This window comes from Urocitellus parryii, chromosome 9 (assembly GCF_045843805.1).
Source record: "Urocitellus parryii isolate mUroPar1 chromosome 9, mUroPar1.hap1, whole genome shotgun sequence".
NCBI lineage: Eukaryota > Metazoa > Chordata > Mammalia > Rodentia > Sciuridae > Urocitellus > Urocitellus parryii.
In genome coordinates this window covers 6,548,554-6,569,633 of record NC_135539.1, presented here as the reverse complement: position 1 = coordinate 6,569,633, position 21,080 = coordinate 6,548,554, and the positions used below count along the sequence as shown (strand labels likewise).

Here is a 21,080-nt window from a genome sequence, read left to right as displayed (position 1 = left end):
AGGGCCAGAAGCTATTATATATACTTGTCCAATTGGAGAAGAAACCTGCTCTCTTTTTTTTTTTTTTTTAGGTGTAGATGGACACAACACATTTCCTTTATTTATTTATTTATTTTTTTTAAAGAGAGAGGAGATGGAGAGAGAGAGTCGGAGAGAATTTATTTATTTATTTTAGTTTTTCAGCGGACACAACATCTTTGTTTGCACGTGGTGCTGAGGATCGAACCTGGGCCGCACGCATGCCAGGCGAGCGCTACCGCTTGAGCCACATCCCCAGCCCTGCCTTTATTTTTATGTGGTGCTGAGGACTGAATCTGGGTCCTGCCTGTGCTAGGCGAGCACTCTACCACTGAGCCACAATCCCAGCTCCAGAATACCTGCTCTTAACAAAAGACACCCCACCTTCCGATCTCCTCACAAAATTCCAAAAAGAAATCCCAGGGGTCTGGACAAAACCAATTCTCCTAGGGTGCACCAGCCACCTCTTACAGTGCAGCTCACCAGCACTGGAAGGCTTAGGCATTGAGGGGGAAACCCGGTGTCTGAGGAGCAGAGGGATCCAGAGGAGGACAGTGTCCTATCAGACAGTATCTTATCAGACTGAAAGATAAAAAAGGCTTAGCCATTCACATCCACAGGTTATAGAAGACTGATATCCTGATCCCCTTCCAGGAACACACCTGGAATACACCTGGAACACAGCCTGGAACACACCATTGCTGTCTGTCCAGAAACCTGAGACAAAGGACTACTGACAGGTACAGGACCTAAAAGAAGTTTGTCACAGAACAAAATTAAAACAATCATGCAGATTCCTTGCCCTAAGACTAAGCATCAGGTGTGATAGTTCCTCAGAGCCATTGGGTATTGCCGCTTTTGGATTCTCGGTTTTGTTGAATTAGCTCAACCCCTGTATGTTACTACAGGGGAAAAGGAGGACTTGAACTGGGAAAGAACAAGAGGCATTTGTCAAACTGAAACAAGCCCTAGTCTCTGCACCTGCATTGGCCTTCCAAAGTTCTAAAGCCATTCCAACTGTTTGTACATGAAGTCAAGGGAATAACAAAAGGGGTGCTTACTTAGACTTTGGGGCCATGAAAACATCCGATGGCATATTATCCAAAAGATTGGCCTATGTTATGGCTGGATGGCTAAACCATCTCCGAGCCATCACTGCCACAGCAATCCTGGTTAAGGAAGCAAATAGGTTTATGTTGGGGCAAGATTTACAAGTGGTAGCCCACATACTGTGGAAATCTTGCTCCAAAGCCCTCTGGAGTGCTGGCTCTCCAAAGCTCGTATCACCCAATACCAGGCTCTTCTTCTAAACCAGCCCAGGATAAAATTCTTAAAAACCTCAGCTTTAAACCCAGCCACCCTTCTACTTGATGATGATCCCTCCAAGCCACTGTACAACTGCCAGGAAATCTTGGAGCTGCTCCAGAATGTCTGGCCGGACCTAATGGACACATCTTGGCCAGATCCAGACAGATACTCTACACTGGTGGCAGCAGCTACATCCAAAATGGAATCAGGTATGCGGGGGCAACTCTAGTCACTTTAAATAAAATTATCTGGGCTCAAGTTCTGGGACATAAAACTTCCGCACAAAAGGCAGAACTAATTGCACTTACCCAGGCTCTCAGACATGACAAAGGAAAGACTGTTAGTATCTATACTGATAGTAGATATGCCTTTGCTACTGTTCATGTACATGGAGCTCTCTATAAGGAGAGAGGACTGTTAACTTCAGGAGGCAAAAATATCAAACATACAAAAAAATTTTGGCTTTACTAGAAGCCCTCTGGTTACCGAGAAAAAGTGGCTGTTTGACATTGCAGAGGCCACCAAAACACAGAGACATCAGAGGCAAGAGGAAACTCCTTTGCTGACAAAATAGCCAAAAAAGGTGATTTCAAAACCTGTAGAGACTTTACAAATTTTGCCTGTGTTGCCTAACCATGTTCTACCCACTTCCCCCATGTATACGGAATTAAAAAGAAAAAAGAAAGAAAAAAGAAACTAGGAAAAACCTTAAAGACAACTGAGGACCAAAACGGATGAAAGATTCTACTGGACAAAAGAATCCTGATGCCAGAGATAATAAAAAACTGTTCATTAAGTAATTACATCAAGAAACACATATGACGAGTACAAAAATGACTAAGTTGTTACTAAAAGACTTTTACATTCCTAAGTTAACTCAATTAACAAAGCAAGTCTCTTCCAGGTGCCAGACCTATGCTCAAGTAAATCCTAATCCAAAGGTGAGCCAATTTACAGACTGCAAGGAGAAACACAAGGAGAAAGATGGGAAACGGACTTCACTGAAGTAAAGCCTGGACAGTGTGGTTATAGATACTTGTTGGGTGAAAGCTTTCCCCACCAAGGCGGAGACAGCAACTGATAAAAAACTTATCCAGGGGGCTGGGGTTGTGGCTCAGTGGAAGAACGCTCGCCTAGCATGTGCAAGGCCCTGGGTTTATATAAAATATATAAAATAAATAAACAAAATATATAAATATAAATAATAATAAATAAAATATAAATATAAATAAATAAAATAAACAAATATAAAAATAAATATCAAAAACAAAGGTATTGTGTCCAACTACAACTAAAAGATAAATATTTAAAAAAAAAAAAAAAAAAAACTTATCCAGGAGATAGTTCCCCAATTTGGCCTCCCAATAGCCATGGGATCCGATATAGCCCAGCTTTCACAGCTAAGGTAACTCAAAATGTATCTAAAATCTTTAAAATTAAATGGGACTTATATATAGGCCTTCAAGTTTAAGACAATAAAAAAAGATAAATAAAACTGTAAAAGACACCCTTACTAATTATACTTGGAGACTGGCATAAACTGGACGGGCCTCCTTTTGCCCTTTATTCTAAGACCACCGCCACTGGTTCCCAGACTAAAAGATTAAAAAATAAATAGATAAATAAAAACTAGCTGAAATAGGTAACCCCTCACTTCTTAAGTCCTTACAGGCTCTCCAGCAAGCCTCCCAACAGACTCAGGCTTTAACTAAGGCAGTCTGGCAGCTGGTAACAGGAGAAACTCATGCCCACTCCTTCCAGCCCAGAAAGCTGATATGGGTAAAATGCCATCACCCGTCTACCTTGAAGCCTTGCTGGCACGGACCCTTTCCAGTCATCTTGACCACCCCAACTGCTATGAAAGTCGCCAGAAAACAACATTGGATTCATCACTCCAGATCAAAAAGGCAGTTTCACCAGAAGGCACATCCCAGGACAACCAACAATGGACAGTACAACCAATAATGGACAGTACGATCCATGGACAGTACCTTAAAGCTAAGATTTACAAGGTCGTCTTTGGAGGACTCTTGACTTTTACTTTCTGTTCTGTTTCACTTTCAGACATGCACACTGCACACAGCTCTCCTCGGAAACACTTGAGGCCAGAAAAAGACAGGAAGCCTGCTTCTAAAGATTAAACTGCTGGTCCTTAAAAGCATATGATTATGGCTTGGTAAACTTAGTTCAAACTAAAACTTAGATAAATCAACGATTTGATTTAGTCCCATAAAACCAGTGGGGAATGTTGTGGTGTGAACTGATAAATATAATCAATAAGAGTGTAGGTTATAGTTTATAGATTATAGATACAAGATTTTGTGAGATAAGACAATTATAAAGCAAAAAGTGTCATAGACAGGCCTAAGACTCCATTTTGCTGCCTTCTATAAAAATACTATTACAAGAGCTGTTTCTGAGAAACTGAAATGAAAGCTGTTTTCTTATAAAAATTGTCTTTCTGTACTTTTTACCCCACAAATTGTACCCTACTCAGGATGCAGTGGTGGTCATGGTGGGCTACATCCTGGGTGTGAGTGCCCTCGTGGGTCTACATGACTGTGAAGTAGATTCTCACCCCACTGACCCCCTGCCCAAATTCAGGATGTGACTGTCACCTGCTTGAACCCAGGACCGTAGTCAACTGAACTGCAAAGCTAATGCTTTTTTTTTTTTTTTTTTTGCTTCTGTTTATTGATTGCTTGCTGCCTGGAAAATTTCAGTTCTGCCTAGAGCCCACAGATCCCACTTATTAATGTTTTAATTTCTATGATTGGCTAGCTTACATGATGATAAGCAAGTCACTGAGGTGTGGTTCTTGTGCTTATATTCTCTTTGGATGGACCAGGAAGCTGCTGTCTTCCCACAGAGCTTGAGTCTCTGCGGTGGGTGACAGTCCCTGGCCAGGTAAATTAAGCTCTCTTTTGATTTGAAATTCAGACTTAGAGGGCTTTCTGAGGCATCTCCAATACTAGGACCAGGGGAACCAAACCCAGGCAAGGGAAGCAGAAAGCAGTCACGTCAGGAAAAGGCTGAGGAGAGCTTTTGGTAAAAGGTGAAAAAAAATTTTTAAGATATCCTGCAAAGTGTGCAGAAGTGGTGTCAGGAAAAGCTGGCCTCTGGCAGCTCCCTGGAGTTCTGTGGAAGGCTCTCCGAGGACGTCTGCAGCTATCTGACTGTGAAGCTGTGATTCTAAGGAGGCCAGGTCTACCCAGGAGCACAGGCTAGACACCCTTACTTGCTTTACTGGCCCTTGATTCAATCCCTCAGCCACCTTGTGCCCTGCTGTGTAATAAAAGTTGCTTTAACAGAACCAAGTCCATCTTGGTCCATCTTGAGCCTGAGACATCTTTCCTCCCTCCCTCCCTCCCTCAAGCAATCCTCCTGCCTCAGCCTGCAAGAGTGCTGGGACCCCAGCCTTGGCCTATCTGTTCTTTTTTATTTATTTATTTATTTGTTTGTTTGTTTGTTTGTTTGTTTATTTATTTATTTAATTTTTTGGCCTATCTGTTCTTTTTTATTTATTTATTTATTTATTTGTTTGTTTGTTTGTTTATTTATTTATTTAATTTTTTTGGCCTATCTGTTCTTTTTTTTTAAATATTTTTTATTTATTTTAGTTTTTCGGCGGACACCACATCTTTGTTTGTACGTGGTGCTGAGGATCGAACCCAGGCCCCATGCATGCCAGGCGAGCGCACTACCGCTTGAGCCACATCCCCATCCCCAGCCCGGCCTATCTGTTCTTTACTTCCAAGGAAACTAATGAACCGTAACCCAAGATCAAAGTGTCTGGGGGTGGGCAGTGCGGGACACCTACTTGATCCAGGATGGAGCAGAGAATGGAGGGGGCAGTGGCAAGATTTCCAAGCTGAGAGGGGCAGCCTTTCTTTCCATTTCTGAGACCCTGCTTGCCCCCACCCCTGCTCGGCATCTCCTGCAGGTGTGTGGGAAGTGACCAGGGTCTTCCTGGACCATGTTGGCACTGCCCATTCCTTCCTGGGAAGAAGGCAGCCTAATCACTGGGCCTCCCCCCAGACGTGATCCCATCCTTAACCTCTTGGATTTTCATCTTCTGTTCCTTTAATCTGAAGGGCCTTGCCTCACCTGAGTCCCACTCTTCCCAGACCCCCCAGCTCCAAAGTACGACCGACCACCAGCCTTTCCTTATTTGTGGCCCTGACCTTGAGTCTCCTGGCTGCCCTGTTCCAGGTCTTCTTTAATACCCTTGCCTGCACTTCTCAAGTGACCCCTTGCCAAAACCCTACTTACCACTCCTTCATGTACTCCACTTGGCTTCTTAACTACAAAATTCTCTCACAGGTCACAGGGTCTTTTGTGGGTCCCATTACCACACTGAAGGCACAATCCCAGATAAGTATAATGGCCCCTGAGCTGGACTCTCTGACTTTGTCTCTTCCAAACCATTTCCAGTGGTTAACACCCAAATTATTTTATTGGTAGAAATGAAATCACCCCGTCTATAAACTTCATCATGAGGTGGGAACAGTGGTGCACACCTGTAATGCCAGCTACTCAGGAGGTCAATAGGAGGATTGCAAATTCGAGGCCAGTGTGAGAAACTTAGTGAGAACCTCAGAATGAAAAGGGTTGGGGACATACATTGCCCAGTGTCCTGGCATACAGGAAGCCCTGGATCTACCTCCAGTACCACAAAAACAAGGTGACTCACCCTGTTTTCCCATCACCTTACTCGGGCCTGTCAATGTCAGGCCCCTTCTCATCTCTTATCTTGAACAAATATGGTCTAGCCAAATGCTCCCTACCCAGGGCCTTTGCACATGCTGCCCCCGCTGCCTGGAACATTGACATCCTTGTCCTTTTGAAACTGCCTCCCATCATATCTCAGCCCCATTGTTTGATAACCCAGCACATTGCCTGACTTATGGATGGTGCTCAATAACTAAAGTTCTAAATCCTATGGGCTTCTCTAATTCCTAACCTTCAGTCTCTTAGTTGATGAAATGAATTTGTTCTGTGACATCTGGTGAATTTGTTCTGTGACATCTTCCTCTCAACCCCCAAAGGGCTGGTCCGTCCCTTGGCTCAGAGCTCTTCTGCCATCTGTACCCAAAATCATCTTAGCTCTTGGGGTAAGCTTAGTGGTACACTGTGTGCCTAGCATGTGCAAGGCCCCGGGTTTGACCTCCAGCACCACAAAAAATTAAAATAAAAATTCATCTGTATTTTCCCTCAGATTTGGTCCCTTGAGCCACTAGTGAAAGCAGTTCCTCTCAGTTACCCAGCAGAAGTTCTGTGAGATGGGGGCTGCAGGGCAAAAATAACTAAGTTATGATATTGATGCTGTCCTTGAAAAACAGCCAACTAGAGGCACAGGAAGGGCGTGTGCTCTGAGGCTGGAGGGGTTCTGCTGGCATTTGTAAGAGAAATCAGCTGACTTCCTAGCAGCAGGCTGCCTAATGGGCAGCACCAGGGCACAGAGCCAGTGTGCTGGATTAAAAGGATTGTGGGCAGCTAGTGGGCCCCCAATGGACAGCCTGCTTAGCCCACAGGCAAATTTAGTTCACCTGCTTGCATTTTCAGTGTGTAGTATTATCAAGGTTACAGAACAATAATCCAGAAGCTGGGATTTAACACTTTATTCTATTATGATGAATTTAGAGAGCCACACATGGCTTGGGACTGCTGTATTGGACAGCACAGGTTTGGAGGTAAACTCTAGAAGAGAATAAGTTCCAGGGTGAGATTCCTGAACCTTCCAACAAGTTGCCTTCACAGATGGCAGTTTGGTGGATGTAAATAGAAGGATTGGACCTAGTGGGGCAGAGATGGGGTTAGAAAAAAGAAATAAAAGAGAACCACTTTCAAGAAGGCCGCTTTACTTTGTGTATATGAAATACACTTTTGAGGCCAGGAAAAGAAGCCACGGGAGGGACCAGGTGTGGTGGGCCATGCTGTAATCTTGTTGGCTTCGGAGGCTGAGGTGGAGGCTGGCCTCAGCAACTTAGATCCTGATGGGGGTGTAGCTCAGTGGTAAAGCACCTCTGGGTTCAATCCCCAGGTCAACAACAACAAAAAAGCCACAGGCGGGGAGAACAAACACTAAGGAGTCAGAGGAAGTGGGCGTCATGGGGACGTAGAGGAAGGCCTCGGGTGCTATCCATCCACAGGTGCACGGGTAGTGCTGCTGGAACCTTGGTGATGCTAGTACAGCGTCTCCCGGGCGTGGGTTCGCAGGTGGCGCAGCAGGTGGGAGTTGCGGCTGAAGCCACGACCACACTGCACGCAGGAGTAAGGCCTGGCACCCGTGTGCACCAGCAGGTGTCGCAGCAGGTTGCAGGTGCGGCTGAAGCTCTTACCACACTCGGGGCACTCCTGCGGGGCTTCCACCTCCTGCACCACTCCAGTGTGTGTGACCAGGTGGCGCTGCAGATGGGCATTGCGCCGGAAGCTGCGGCCACAGGTCGGGCAGCTGTAGGGCCGTTCCCCAGTGTGGCTGCGGCGGTGACGGGCCAGATTGGAGCTGTTACGGAAGCGGTGGCCGCAGGTGTCGCAGGCGTGGGGCTTCTCCCCGGTGTGGATGCGCTGGTGGCGCGCCAGGTGGGCATTCTGGCTAAAGCCCTCGCCACACTCGCTGCAGCGGCAGGGCTTCTCGCCCGTGTGGCTGCGCAGATGGCGGGCCAGATCCTGAGTCTGGCTGAAGCTCTTGCCACACTGGGCACAGCGGTGGGGCCGTGGGCCACCGTGTGTCAACAGGTGGCGGGCAAGGCCGGCACGTCGGACAAAGCGCTTCCCGCACTGTGGGCAGGCGTGGGGCTTCTCACCTGTGTGCACTTGCTGGTGGCTGACCAGCTGGGAACTTTGGGTGAAGCTGCGACCGCAGACCTGGCATGAGAAAGGCTTCTCACCCGTGTGCACGCGCCGGTGGGTCACCAGGTGCTCGCTGCGCCGGAAGGCCTTGCCGCAGTCGCTGCAAACGTAGGGCCTCTTCTCGCGGCTCTGGCTCTGACTACCTGAGTCTTCAGAGCCCTTGTGGTCCTTGCCCTTGGCATGGATCCGCAGGTGACGCTTTAGGCTGGAGCGGCGCTGAAAGGTCTGCACGCAGTGGGGGCACTGGAAGACGGTCGCCTCTCGCCCTTCTGTCTTGGCCTCTGGGCCACACGTGGGCTTTTGGTCCTGGGTGTGCGCCAGCAGGTGCTGCACGAGGTTGGAACGACGCTGGAAACCCTGGCCACACTCAGCACACAGGAAGGCAGGCTCAGAAGAGTGCGTGAGCAGGTGCTTGGCCAGGTGGGAGCTCTGGCGGAAACGGTGGCTGCAGAGGTGGCAGGCATGCGGCCTTTCGTCAGTGTGCGTGCGCATGTGCAGCTTGAGGATGGAGCTGCGACCAAAGCTCTTTCCGCAGCAGAGGCACTGGAAGGAACGGGAAACCGGGTGAGCACGCACCTGGTGTGCCTTCAGGCGGGACAACTGCCGGAAGCTAGCGCCACACTCGGCGCATATGAAGTGCAATTCTTTCTCTGATCTACGGGTGTCCTCGCCCACTGTGACCTCCAAAACTTCAGTGCTGCCAGGAGGGGACCCTCCTCCACCAGTACTGCTGGTCTCAGGGCCTGGCTCCAGCGTCTGGGCAAGAGGTTCTCCAGCCACCCCCAAGCTGTCTGCTTGTGACTCTGCTGAGATGGTAGAGGACCAGGCAGCCCCATTGGGCTCTTCTGGTTTAAATTCCTCCTTGTCCGGGGTTCTGCTTCCAAATCCTGGGGAAGAAGCAAACAGGGATATCAGACCTCTTCGGAGGGGCTCCTGGGCATCACCAGAACCTGATGGGCCTAGAAGAGAAAAGAAACCCAGGATCCTGCAAAGCAGATGGGTAGGTGAGGCTGGGGGACAAATGAGAAATGTGCATTTTCTCTACCACCTGTTTTTAAAATTTTCAGTAAAATATAGATGACATAAAATTTGCCACAATAGCCTTTAAAAGTGTACATTTTGTGTGTATCAAATACATTCACAATGTTGATCAACCATCACTACTATCTCCAAATAGAAACCTCATACCTATTAGCAATCATTCCCTTGGCCACCTATTTTATCTTTCTCATCTAAACTGTTCATTTTTTTTCCTAATAGTGCATTATACTTATACCTGATAGTGGGATTCACTGTTACATATATTTGTACATGCCCATAACATGATTTGATCAATTTTTAAAAAATATTTTTTTAGTTGTAGTAGACACAATACCTTTATTTTATTTATTTACTTATATGTGGGCCTCACACGTGGTAGGTGAGCACTCTACTGCTGAGCCACCACCCCAGCCCTTGATCAATTTTTTGACCACCTATTTTACTTTTTATATTGATTACCCATTTTATTTTTTAAATAGTATTTTTGACAGTTTTATTGAGATATAATTTATTTTTTTAAAGAGAGAGAGAGACAGAGAGAGAGAATTTTTTAATATTTATTTTTTAGTTATCGGTGGACACAACATCTTTGTTTGTATATGATGCTGAGGATTGACCCGGGCCGCACGCATGCCAGGCGAGCTCGCTACCGCTTGAGCCACATCCCCAGCCCCTTGACTACCCATTTTAAAAGCTCAAAATTAATGGGTTAGTGGTTAGACCAGACAAGAAGCTGTTTAAAAAAGACCAGGCTTGGTGGAACACACCTATAATCCAAGATCTTGGGAGGTTGAAGCAGCGGGGGTCACAAGTTTGAGACCCATAACTTAGGACCTGCCTCCATTTTTTGAAAAAGGAGGAGGAAAAAAAAGACATCACAAAAAAAAAAAAAAAAGACAAAAATTCAGGGTCTGGAACTGCAAACAAAAAGACTGTGGTGGTCATGACCTTGGAGAAGGGCTGCTTACCCACAAGATGCTTGGGCAAGGCCTTCTTCACCGGGACATCCTCGAAGGTCAGGGATTCCTATAACAAAAGTAGACAATCCTGTGATTGAGGAACAGGATTCTGGGACCTAAATGGAAGGAAGCACCTTCTAGAATTAAGCTAAGGAAGACCTAGGGCAGAGGGGACCAGCTCAGCTCACCAGCACAGCTGCCAGCTCCTGATCTTGGGCATTCTCCTCCTGCCACAAGGTGCCCTGTGGGACTGACAGCATCAGGACAGGAAGAAAGAGCTGTCAGGAGGCAGCACTGCACCCCAGGGCTCTCAGGGCATGCCCCCCATCGCCCACACCCCATGAAGCCATTCCAGCTCTCTCCCACCAGGGCCCTCCCATCCCCACCCACACATCCAGTCCACTTTCCAGGGCACTGGTTCCTCACTGTTATCTTGCAGGGGCTGGAGTGTCCTCTGGGGCTCTGGGCTCAGTGACTGGCTTGAATCTGGAGCAGGTTTCCACTCTCCAGGCTCAGCTGGACCAGGAGGCTCTGGCTGGAATGGGGGCAATTCATTTGATGGACACAGAGCTGGAGGTTTTTCTGAGGGCAGTTCCTTTTTGGGGCTGTGGCTGGGGACCTGAGAAGGGCTCCCCTGTTCCTCCAAGTTGGTGGCTGCACGGGATCCATTCTTGCCAGTATTGAAACTAAAATCCTGTTGGAAATATGTCCATGTTAGGAGGCAAACAGGAGCAGTCTAAGGTCTACTGCTTCTACAGGGATGGGATGGAGGAAGAGATGGGACAGGGAGTCTCACAGGTAGGAGGGTAAGAGTTGGTGGAAAGTGGAGATTCCTGTTTCTTCCAGGGGCCATCAGTCCCTGTCCACACCCCTGCTGCTGCCCACCCCAACTCACCAGTGGCCCCACGTGGCTGACATCCCTGGGCACGCCCTCCAGCAGTAGCACCACCTCCTCTCCATCCCTGAGCTGCTGACCCTGCAGGCGGCCCAGCAGGTGTGGGGGCAGCACACTCAGGAACTGCTCCAACACCAACAGCTCAAGGATCTGTTTCTTGGTGTGAAGAGATGGCTGCAGCCAATGGTGGCAGAGCTCCCGTAGCCGGCTCAGGGACCCACGTGGCCCCATGTCTTCCTGATACTGGAAGCATCTGAAGAGCTGGTGGGCCACCTCAGGCCGAGGCCTGGCCACTGGCCTCCTAGTATCCTCCTGGCCAGAGGCCTCCTCCTCCTCCAGCTTGACAGCTCCGAGCTGCTCTTGCTCCTGTGGAGTCGGGACTGGCTCCGCAAGCATCCTTCACTGTGGGGGATGCCTCTTGCAGCTGGGCCCACTCCAGGTCCCTTTCCTCAGTTCCTCCCACACCTGTGGAGCTGAAGACCCTGGGTTAGGATCTGCTGCAGGGAGGCTGACTCCACCTGGTCATTAGTGTTAAGAGATGCTGGGGTGTGGCCTCCTCAGAGAAATCCTTTTTCCTATTGGTCAGGGTCTCTGCTTAAGCAATGCAGAAAGGACAGAAAAATTGGACAGGTCATCCTACAACATCTAAGACCTCCTATCACTCTGGCCCAGTGATTAAAGTGAACATCTCCCAGAGAGGAACAACCTGACCTTCCCTCCTCCTGATGCAACCCCTGAGTACACAAAGCACTATGGAGGACAGACCCTGGCTACAAATGTTTCATTCAATCCAGTCTGGTGTGGAGAGCCAACTTCCAGTTCACAGAGCATTGCCGAGAATAAAGAACAAGTCAACCATCACTGAAGGAATAATTCAACAAATCAGAATGTGAAAAATAACTGCTATAGGGGGTGTTGTTCTACAGGAGACTAAATGGTGGTTAAAATCAAGTGGGCAGACCTTGACTGGATCCTGATTAATTCACTTTTCAAAGGCTCTCAAGGACAGTTCGGGATCAGTTGAGGGAATCTGAATATGGATGGGATACTAGATTAATGACTCCATTATAGCCTTTTGAATGTAGGCAATGTCTACCAGAAAGAGGATGCTATTGAGTTTTATAGGGTTTGGACTTGAAGAGGACTAAGGGATCACCCCTGTTCATGGATTGGTAAGATATGTAGAGGAGGTTCACTGACCTGCTCTTTCAACTTCTCTGAATGTTTGAGAACTTTCTTTTTTCTTTCTTTTTTTTTTTTAAGAGAGAGTGAGAGAGAGAGGGAGGGAGAGAATGTTTTTTAACATTTATTTTTTAGTTATCGGCGGACACAACATCTTTCTTTGTATGTGGTGCTGAGGATAGAACCCGGGCCGCCCGCATGCCAGGCGAGCACGCTACCGCTTGAGCCACATCCCCAGCCCTTTCTGAGAACTTTCAAAGCAAAAAACTGAAGGGAAAGTTCATGCCTGCACTATCTCCTAGACCAGGCACGCGGGCCCTCACTTTATGTCTCTGGAGATATCTCATAGGGGTCAAGGACAATGGCACTCAGCTGACCAGTGCTGGGCTGACCAGGGTGGAGCTCTCACCTTGTTTTCCAGTCTCTCTCCTCCCACAGTTCCAGTCCCAGAGGTTGAGGCCAGCATGAGCTGGAGGAGGGTGGAGCAGAGGGAGAGAGCCCAGAGCAGCGCAAAGCATAACTGGAGTCCAGCAGGGGCCAGTTGTAAGTGCATGTCACAGCAAAGAGACTGGGGACAGATCAGGGCAGCCAGCGGATGTGGGCTCCAGATGGGAGTGTAATTTGGAGAGTTTTGTGACAGGTGAGTCCTCAAGGCAGAAAGATAATGTTACCTGGTCTGAGAGCCCCTGGTGGATGTACTTTGGGAGTCAGGGCATGGGTATGTGAGGCAGTGATTTTACTTTCTTTTCTCCCCTCCCCAATTCTGGATTTTCCTTGATTTATTCCATCACCCCTTTTGGGGTTCCCACTCTAACCCAGAGGCTGGCTAGCCATGGAAAGTATTCCTAGTTGGCCACCAGGGGGCACTGGTTCTGCAGAACCAACCACCTCTCTTGTCTTCCTAGCCCAACCCATGGGGTGGCTACTCCCTTTTTTGGGTAGTCCAAAACTATCAGAGGGAACTGCCCCAAATTCAGTCCCAAGCACTAGGGACTCAATTTGGTCTTGTTCAATTCTTTCTTCAGTATTCCAGGAGGCTTAAACTTTTCTGAACCTATTCTACTCTTCTATCCTCCCACTCCTCAGGGGGCATCCCAAGCAGGGAAAAGGTAAGAACACCTTGAGCATTACTTCCCCCAAAAGCACAGAGCAGTGTCCCACATGGGGTAATGGCACATGGCAGGCACACTTCAGTGCTAGCTGTTATGTTCTCTTGTTACTGGTTATAGCACCAATGATCATGGCCATCAGTGTGGGACAGTAGCATCTTTGCCCTTTTTACAGCTGAAGACACTAAAACATTTGCCCTAGTGGGTAACCCAGTTTTGGTAATGTTAGCCTAATTTTGAGTTTGGACAGTTTGTTGAGTCTCCTTATAGGAGACAGGGTTTTCTAAATCTTCTTAAGTGGGGTGACTAGAGTGGGAGGTGGGATGGTAAAGAGTACAGGAAACCTGTGCTTCAAGCCTGGCCTCAGGGAAACTGACTCAGGCCTTGTTTCTTGCTTCTGCTCCTGCTCTGAAGCCCCCCTTTTCTCCCTCCCACAACCTGGGCTCTTTCCTAGATTTCTGCGTTTTAATCTCTGGAGGTTTTTCCTGTTGCAGCCACTCCTTATCCCCCATTGGTGCCTCCCTTCTGGGATCCCACAACACAGTCCCTGTGGGTCACTGTGCTGCAATCCATCATGGTTGAGTGTATTTTGTCCCCTGGCTTACAAATAGGCACTGTATCTAGTTCAGTCTGTATTCATCCAGCATTAAAAATGCTGATGACTTCAAATGACTGTTAGTAGTTGTAACAAAATGGAAATCTTACCTTGATGTCCTAAGAATTGGTCAGGGGCAGTGGTGCGCGCCTGTAATCCCAACAACTCCGGAGGCTGAGACACAAAGAACACAACTTCAAGGCCAGTCTCAGCAACTTAGTGTGGCTCTCAGCAAATTAGTAAGGCCCTGTTTCAAAATTAAAAAATAAAATAAAAATAAAAATAAATGGGAATGTAGCTCAGTGGTTAAGTGCTCCTGGGTTCAATCCCCAGTACCCTCCCACCCCAAAAAAATTAATAATTGAGGAATACATGTAACAATTTTTCTGGGGCAGAAAAGGTCTGATAAATGTTCAAGAAAAAAAAATTTTTTTGTAGTTGAACAGAATACCTTATTTTATTTATTTAATTTTATGTGGTGCTGAGGATTGAACCCAGCGCGCCTAAGCACGTGCTCTACCACTGAGCCACAATCCCAGCCCTCGCTTTGTTGTTTTAGAAGCAACATTTGCAAACTAACTAGAGAACTAGTGACTCACCAGTGGCCCTACAGTAGCAGCTGGCAGGTGATGAGCACTTATCTGCCTGGATGCTGTACCCAGAACTCACTTCATCCCTCTGCATTCATGTGCTAAATCATTTCTTTATCTGACAAGAGTGACTTGCTCACAGTCACACCAGGCACAGCTAAGAAAGTGAGAATGTGGCTCTAGGCCCCACAAATACCTGGAAAAGAGAGGATAGTTTTGCCTGGGGCCCAGTGTGATTTTCCTTGAATTGGCCAAGATATCACAACATGAACCAGAAATAAGAGGATTTCAAAGCCCTTAGGCCTAGCCACACAGAGTGGCCAGAATCTCCAGGTGAACCCCCACCAAAAGGTTTCAAGGAGGTGGAATTCAGGCAAGTTGGCCTAGCAAAGTCTGTCCCTTCCCCCAGGTCTCTCTAGGACAAAAGCTCTATTAAAATGCACATCTGCAGGGGGTTGGCTAGGTGGGGGTGGGGACACAGAAGCAGAGCCAGGAGGGTGGGGCAAACCCAAGTGGAGGTGCTGCCCAGAGACCTCCAGACCTCTTGAAAGCCCAGAGTCTGGGAGGGGCAGAAGATGGGATCCTCTGCTGGGATCATCCCTCTCCCCGCACACAGTGGCAGGTGCCTGATTTGCTGGTCTTTGTTGGTCGGGCTTTCCTCCCATTGGGCTTCCCTCTGGGTGCTGGGCTGAGTGAATGAGGCTGATCAATCCACCAGGGCACACATGGAGGCTGCCTTCAGGTCACAGGACCTCCCGGACTCTCCCTCAAGCCCCCCATTGCCACAAGTCCATCAAGCTGGCTGGCCGTGGCTGCACAGACCACCCACATTCTCCCAAGATTTCCAGGCCCTCGCCCACCACCAAGACGTGGAGCCCCCCGCCCCCCATTGTCTCTCCAAGCTGCTGTGAACCTCACCCTAGGACTCCCAACTCACCACTCAGGATCCTCAGTACAGAGGAGAGATGCTTGGGGTTTTCTCAGTGTTCCAGGGCCAAAGCCACCTTCTGCCAGCCTGGGGAAAGACTCCAGCAAAATGGGACAGGAAGTGAGTTCCCTCCCCAATCCTACTCAGGTGCTGAAGGGGCGTCCTCGAGTTAACCCTTAACCTCCCAGTCTGGGAACAAGGTGGGGGGGGGAGGGCAGGGCCAGAGAAACAAAAGTGATGAACCCAGATTCCAAGCCTGCCCTACCCGAGAGACTAACTATTCTCTGAACCGGAACTACCCCTCCAGCCCACTCTAAATCAGGACAGGCCCATACTCCTGGGGGTCTGCCGGTATGCACCTTTCTTTTGGGACAAGAGCAGCAGCTTAAAGTGCCTGCTGTGTGCCGTCTTTCTTGCTAGTATTTTCATGCATGTGATAAAACTGCTATGGGTGTGCTGTGTGCCAAGCACCAAGGACATAGAACTAAATGTGAGGAAGGAGTCCCTACACTCGGATATTGCAGTCCAGGGCACAGGGTGGCAGTGATGGTGCCAAAATGGAACAGGAGATGTGTTGGAAAAGAGAGAGAGAGCTCTGGGTCCACTTGGACCCCTAAAATCCTGCCTAGAAACCCGAGCTCCCCGGGAGGGAAGTGTCCTCCTTAACCGCGTTGGAGCCAGCTCCAAAGTCAAGCCCTTTCCGTTGCACTGAAATGTTTTTTGGGGTCCTGTCCTTGGCCGCATCCCGGAGGGTGCTCCTAGCAGGGAATCGGTGTTGCCTCCCGGGCCCCTGGGCACGCCCCACCGCACCGCCTGCCTTGGGGAGCGGTAACACCCTCGGTGATTGGGGCTGCTGTCGGTAGGATCAGACCCCACGGTCAGTCGGGACCAGAAATTGCCTCCCTCGACCTCGTCTATCTGGTCTTAAGTTTACCGGCACGCACCAGCAGCGAGCTTATCTTTAACTCTAGCGCCGGCCTCACTGGACCATGCGCTATTGTGGACACTATCTCCTTGCGGCTCGCGTCCCTCGCGCGCAATCCAGAGCCTACGCACTGGCATTCGCCGGTAATCCGGGAGACTCCGGGGGCTGTGGCAGGAGGATCGGAAGTTTGAGGCCAGCTTCAGAAATTTCTCGAGGCCCTCAGCTATTAACTGGTAATGTAGATCACAGGCAAAGCGTCCCTACTTTCAGTACCCGCCCTCAAAAAGAAAGAAGGAAAGAAAGGTTGAGCAGCCCCGTGACGCCGCCCAGCCCCCAGCTCTCCCACAAACAGCCCCAGGTGTCCAGTGCGCCCCCTGCGGAGCGCCCAGGCACCAGGCCCCTCCTTCCGCAGCCTCGGCTCGCACTCCGCCCCTGAGGGCCGCCCTGGGCGGGGCCAGGAAACCCCGCCTTGTTGGGCGTGTCTGTAGGCTGGGGCGGGGCCGGGAGCGAGAGCGGGAGCGGTTTCTCCGCCGGTCTGCAGAGCTATGGCGCAGGACCTCTGTGTCCTTCTGTACGCACAAGGGGCGACGCCGTGCGTCAGTGAGGGAGCTTGAGTTTTTGCGGGGCGGGTGGAATGAGACTCCCCTCGCTCTTGCTGACCCGCCCCTCCTCCAAGGCTTTTTGGCATCCTCCCCCATGTGGCCTTGGCCTTTGGGACAGGGCCGAATACCTGGACCCTTGGGGGCTTAGTGAGTTGGCCCAACCGCGGACGCTGCACCAGGACATGATGCCGGCCAACTAAGGCAATCAGGAACCCCCTCTCCCATGAAAAAAACAGGACCCCTTATGAGTAAGGGAGTAAAATTTTTCAGGGAGACATGAAACAGTTAAAATAGTTTCCAGTCTTATGAGGTTTTACAGACATACCAGAAAATTAGGAGTTCAAAAGTAGACCAGTATTCAAGGCTACAAAATTAACACACCAGGAGAGGGAGATTGGAAAGTTAGAAATACCCAGAAGCCAGATCCAAGAAAAACCAGATCATTGAACTTAAACCTACTGAGGCACGCTGGTGATTTCTCCTGCTCCAAAATCTAACTAGGAACTTTCCCAGACATTAAGGAGCAAATTTCAGATATTGAGGGGGAAAACGCATGTGCAGAATCTTCCCTAAAGAATCCTGGTCTTTGAAAAGACATCCCCTATCCCAACAAAGTTACCTTTAATTTATTAACATGGGCTGGGGATGTGGCTCAAGCGGTAGCTCGCTCGTCTGGCATGCATACGGCCTGGGTTCCATCCTCAGCACCACATACAAACAAAGATGTTATGTCCACCGAAAACTAAAAAAATAAAAATAAAAAAAAATTTATTAACATAATAAAATTCCCACCTGGGCTGGGGTTGTAGCTCAGTGCTAGAGTGCTTGCCTCGCATGTGTGAGGCACTGGATTCGATCCTCAGCACCACATAAAAATTATTAAATAAAAATAAATATCCCACCCAAAGATGGAGACTAAGATGGTAATGAGACCTGGTCTCCTGAAGAAGAGTGCAGGGGCAGCTGAAGCTCCACCTCTACATAGGGTGACTTCAAGAGACCAGGATCCTGCCCACTGGATGCCATAAAATCTGTGCACCTTTGTCCTCTTTTTGTGTCAGCCTGTTATTTCTGTCTCCAACTTACTGCCTCCCCTTGCTCAAAGGTAAAATTGAAGAGACTTGTTCCTCTGCCAATGTGTTTTTTATCTTCTTCTTCTTCTTCTTCTTCTTCTTCTTTTTTTTTTTTTTTTTTTTTTTGGTGTGTGTGTGGGGGTTACTAGGGATTGAAACCAGGGGCACTCCACCACTCAGCCACTTCCCCAGCCTTATTTTGTATTGTATTTAGAGACAGAGTCTCACTTTTGCTGAGGCTGGTTTTGACTTCACATCCTCCTGCTTCAGCTTCCCATGCTGCTGGGATTGCAGTGTTTGCCACAGTGCCTAGCTATCTGATTCTTCTGATAGCATGAGAACTCCACCAAGTCAGTGATACAAATACTGTAAGATGGTCTCTGGGTAAGGGACTGATCTGGCATCTGGAGTTGACAGCCTGGAAGAACTGACTGGGAATGCAACCAGAGGGATTAATGTTAGTTGTAAACATGGATTTCCAAGGTCTCTAAATCTGGAATGTCACCTTTCCAAGGAATCTTTCAGAAAAGCCAAAACCAGTTTGGCTCAAAAATAGCCTTAGGCAGAAAGCAAAAGCTCTGCAAGCTTTTGACCTTCTTCCTTCCTAAACCTCCTTGCCCCCAAGGGCTCGGCTGACTGGCTGTTTCTGGCTCTGTGTGCAGGTGCCACTCATTCTTTCGGGAAATATTTGCCTCCTATTACTCGTCCTTTTGAAGGACCAGGGATGCTATACTAGTGTGTGCTGCCCCCTGAGGTTCACACATCTGGACAAGACCACTACCCAAGTATTCTTTTTTTTTTTTAAGAGAGAGAGAGAGAATTTTTTAAATATTTATTTATTTATTTATTTTTAGTTTTTGGTAGACACAACATTTTTGTTTGTATGTGGTGCTGAGGATCCAACCCGGGCTGCACGCATGCCAGGAGAGCGCGCTACAGCTTGAGCCACATCCCCAGCCCCCAAGTATTCTTTTTGACACTTATTTAAAAAAAAAAAAAATATATATATATATATATATATATATATATATATATATATATATATATTTCTTTTTTTTTTTAGTTGTAAATGGACCTTTATTTTATTTATATGTGGTGCTGAGACTCGAACTCAGGGCTTCACACATGCTAGGCAAGTGCTCTACCACTGAGCCACAACCCCAGCCCATTGACACTTTTGTTTTTTAAAGAGAGAGAGAATTTTAATATTTATTTTTTAGTTTTTGGCGGACACAACATCTTTGTTTGTATGTGGTGCTGAGGATCGAACCTGCGCCACAAGCATGCCAGGAGAGTGCGCTCCCGCTTGAGCCACATCCCCAGCCCCCCATTGACACTTATTAACTTAAAGTACTTTGCAGAAAAAAAGTCTTAAAGCATATTAAAGTCTCTTCAGATTTTTTCTGCTCTTGGAAAACACACTCTCCTATCTCAAAGTGCTATCCATTAACAGACTCACAGAAGTCACTGGCTTGTCTCATCCCCATTGAGTAAGGGATAATCCCTTCAAAGGAGAGACTTTTTTTATTATTATTTTTTAATTTTTAATTTTTTTGTTGTTGTTGATAGACCTTTATTTTTTTTTTTTTTAGAGAGAATTTTTAATATTTTATTTTTTAGTTCTCGGTGGACACAACATCTTTGTTGGTATGTGGTGCTGAGGATCGAACCCGGGCCGCACGCATGCCAGGCGAGCGCGCTACCGCTTGAGCCACATCCCCAGCCCCGATAGACCTTTATTTTATTTATTTGTATATGTTGTTGAGAATCGAACCCAGTGCCTCACATGAGCCAGGCAAGTGCACTACCGTTGAGCCCCAGCCTTTTTTTTTTCTCCCCAGTACTGGGGATTGAACCCTCTGCATGTGCTCTACCACTGAGCCACATCCCAGCCTTTGTTCTTCTTCTCCTTCTCCTTCTTCTTCTTCTCCCTTTACCTCTCCCTCTCTCTCTTCTTCCTTGATACTGGGGATAGAATCCAGGGGTGCTCTTCCACTGAGCTATATCCCAAGCCCTTTTTACTTTTTATTTTGAAACAGGGTCTCCCTAAATTGCCCAGGCTGGCTGGAACCTGCAGTCTCTTCCTCAGCCTCCTCAGTATTGGGCATTACAGATGTATGCCAATGCACCTACCTGAAGGAGAAACTTTTAATGTAAATCTACATATTTGAGATATATTTCAATGTTTGTCTCCTAAGATTATCTTGAAAATACAAATTGTTCTAGTTATTACCATAGATATTTGGGGAAGAGGGACCAACACTTGTAATTCCAGCTACTCAGGAGGCTAAGGCAGGAGGATCAAAAGTTCAAGACCAGGGTCTGGGATTGTGGCTCAGTGGTAGAGCACTTGCCTCACATGTGTAAAGCCCTGGGTTCATCCTCAGCACCATATAAAAATAAATTAAAATATAAATGAATAAATAAATAAATAAAATTATTGTTGCCGATGTCTTGGGGGGGGCACCAGAATCAGGAGGCACCACAGCTTTGTAGGTTCAAACAGCTATTCTTTATTCCCGATCTCACACCAGCCTCCACACACGTTCAGGGGCAATTCCAATATCCGATCCCAAATCCTACTCCAGGAGGCTTTTTCCAAATCCCATTTTAATCTCAGGAGAACTCAACGGGAACAAGCAGCAGGAACACCCTAATCCCAGCATCAATAATCTTCAACCTCAACTTCCCTAAAACTCCTATTGTCACGCCCTAAACCCAAGGACAGAGATACTTCCTGCAGGAATACACCCTAATCCTGGATCCACCCTGGTGATTGAGCAGGGTCACCTTTCTCAAACACACAAGCAAGGTCGCAGCAAATTTCCAAGGCAAGTCTATTTAACATGGGGTACACTGGCAAGGATTACGATGCGTCATACCTACTTGGTAATGGCCCTCAGCAATTGTGTACAACTACAAAAAATATTTTAAAAAAATAAAGCTATTATGTCCATCTTCAACAACAACAACAACAACAAAGGTTCAAGACCAATTAGCAAA

At 47.8% G+C, this 21,080-nt stretch overlaps 1 protein-coding gene across 1 annotated transcript; it reads right to left on the bottom strand.

Moving 5' to 3' along the window:
- Positions 1–7,512: 7,512 nt before the first annotated feature.
- Positions 7,513–14,129, bottom strand: Zscan10 (zinc finger and SCAN domain containing 10). Its single transcript, XM_026385613.2, has 6 exons — positions 14,070–14,129; positions 11,074–11,546; positions 10,605–10,872; positions 10,367–10,428; positions 10,188–10,245; positions 7,513–9,065 (listed from the first exon to the last, which is right to left on the bottom strand). Exons 2-6 carry the CDS (start codon positions 11,467–11,469, stop codon positions 7,513–7,515), a joined length of 2,337 nt encoding a protein of 778 aa, XP_026241398.1. The 5' UTR covers positions 11,470–11,546; positions 14,070–14,129.
- Positions 14,130–21,080: the final 6,951 nt, after the last annotated feature.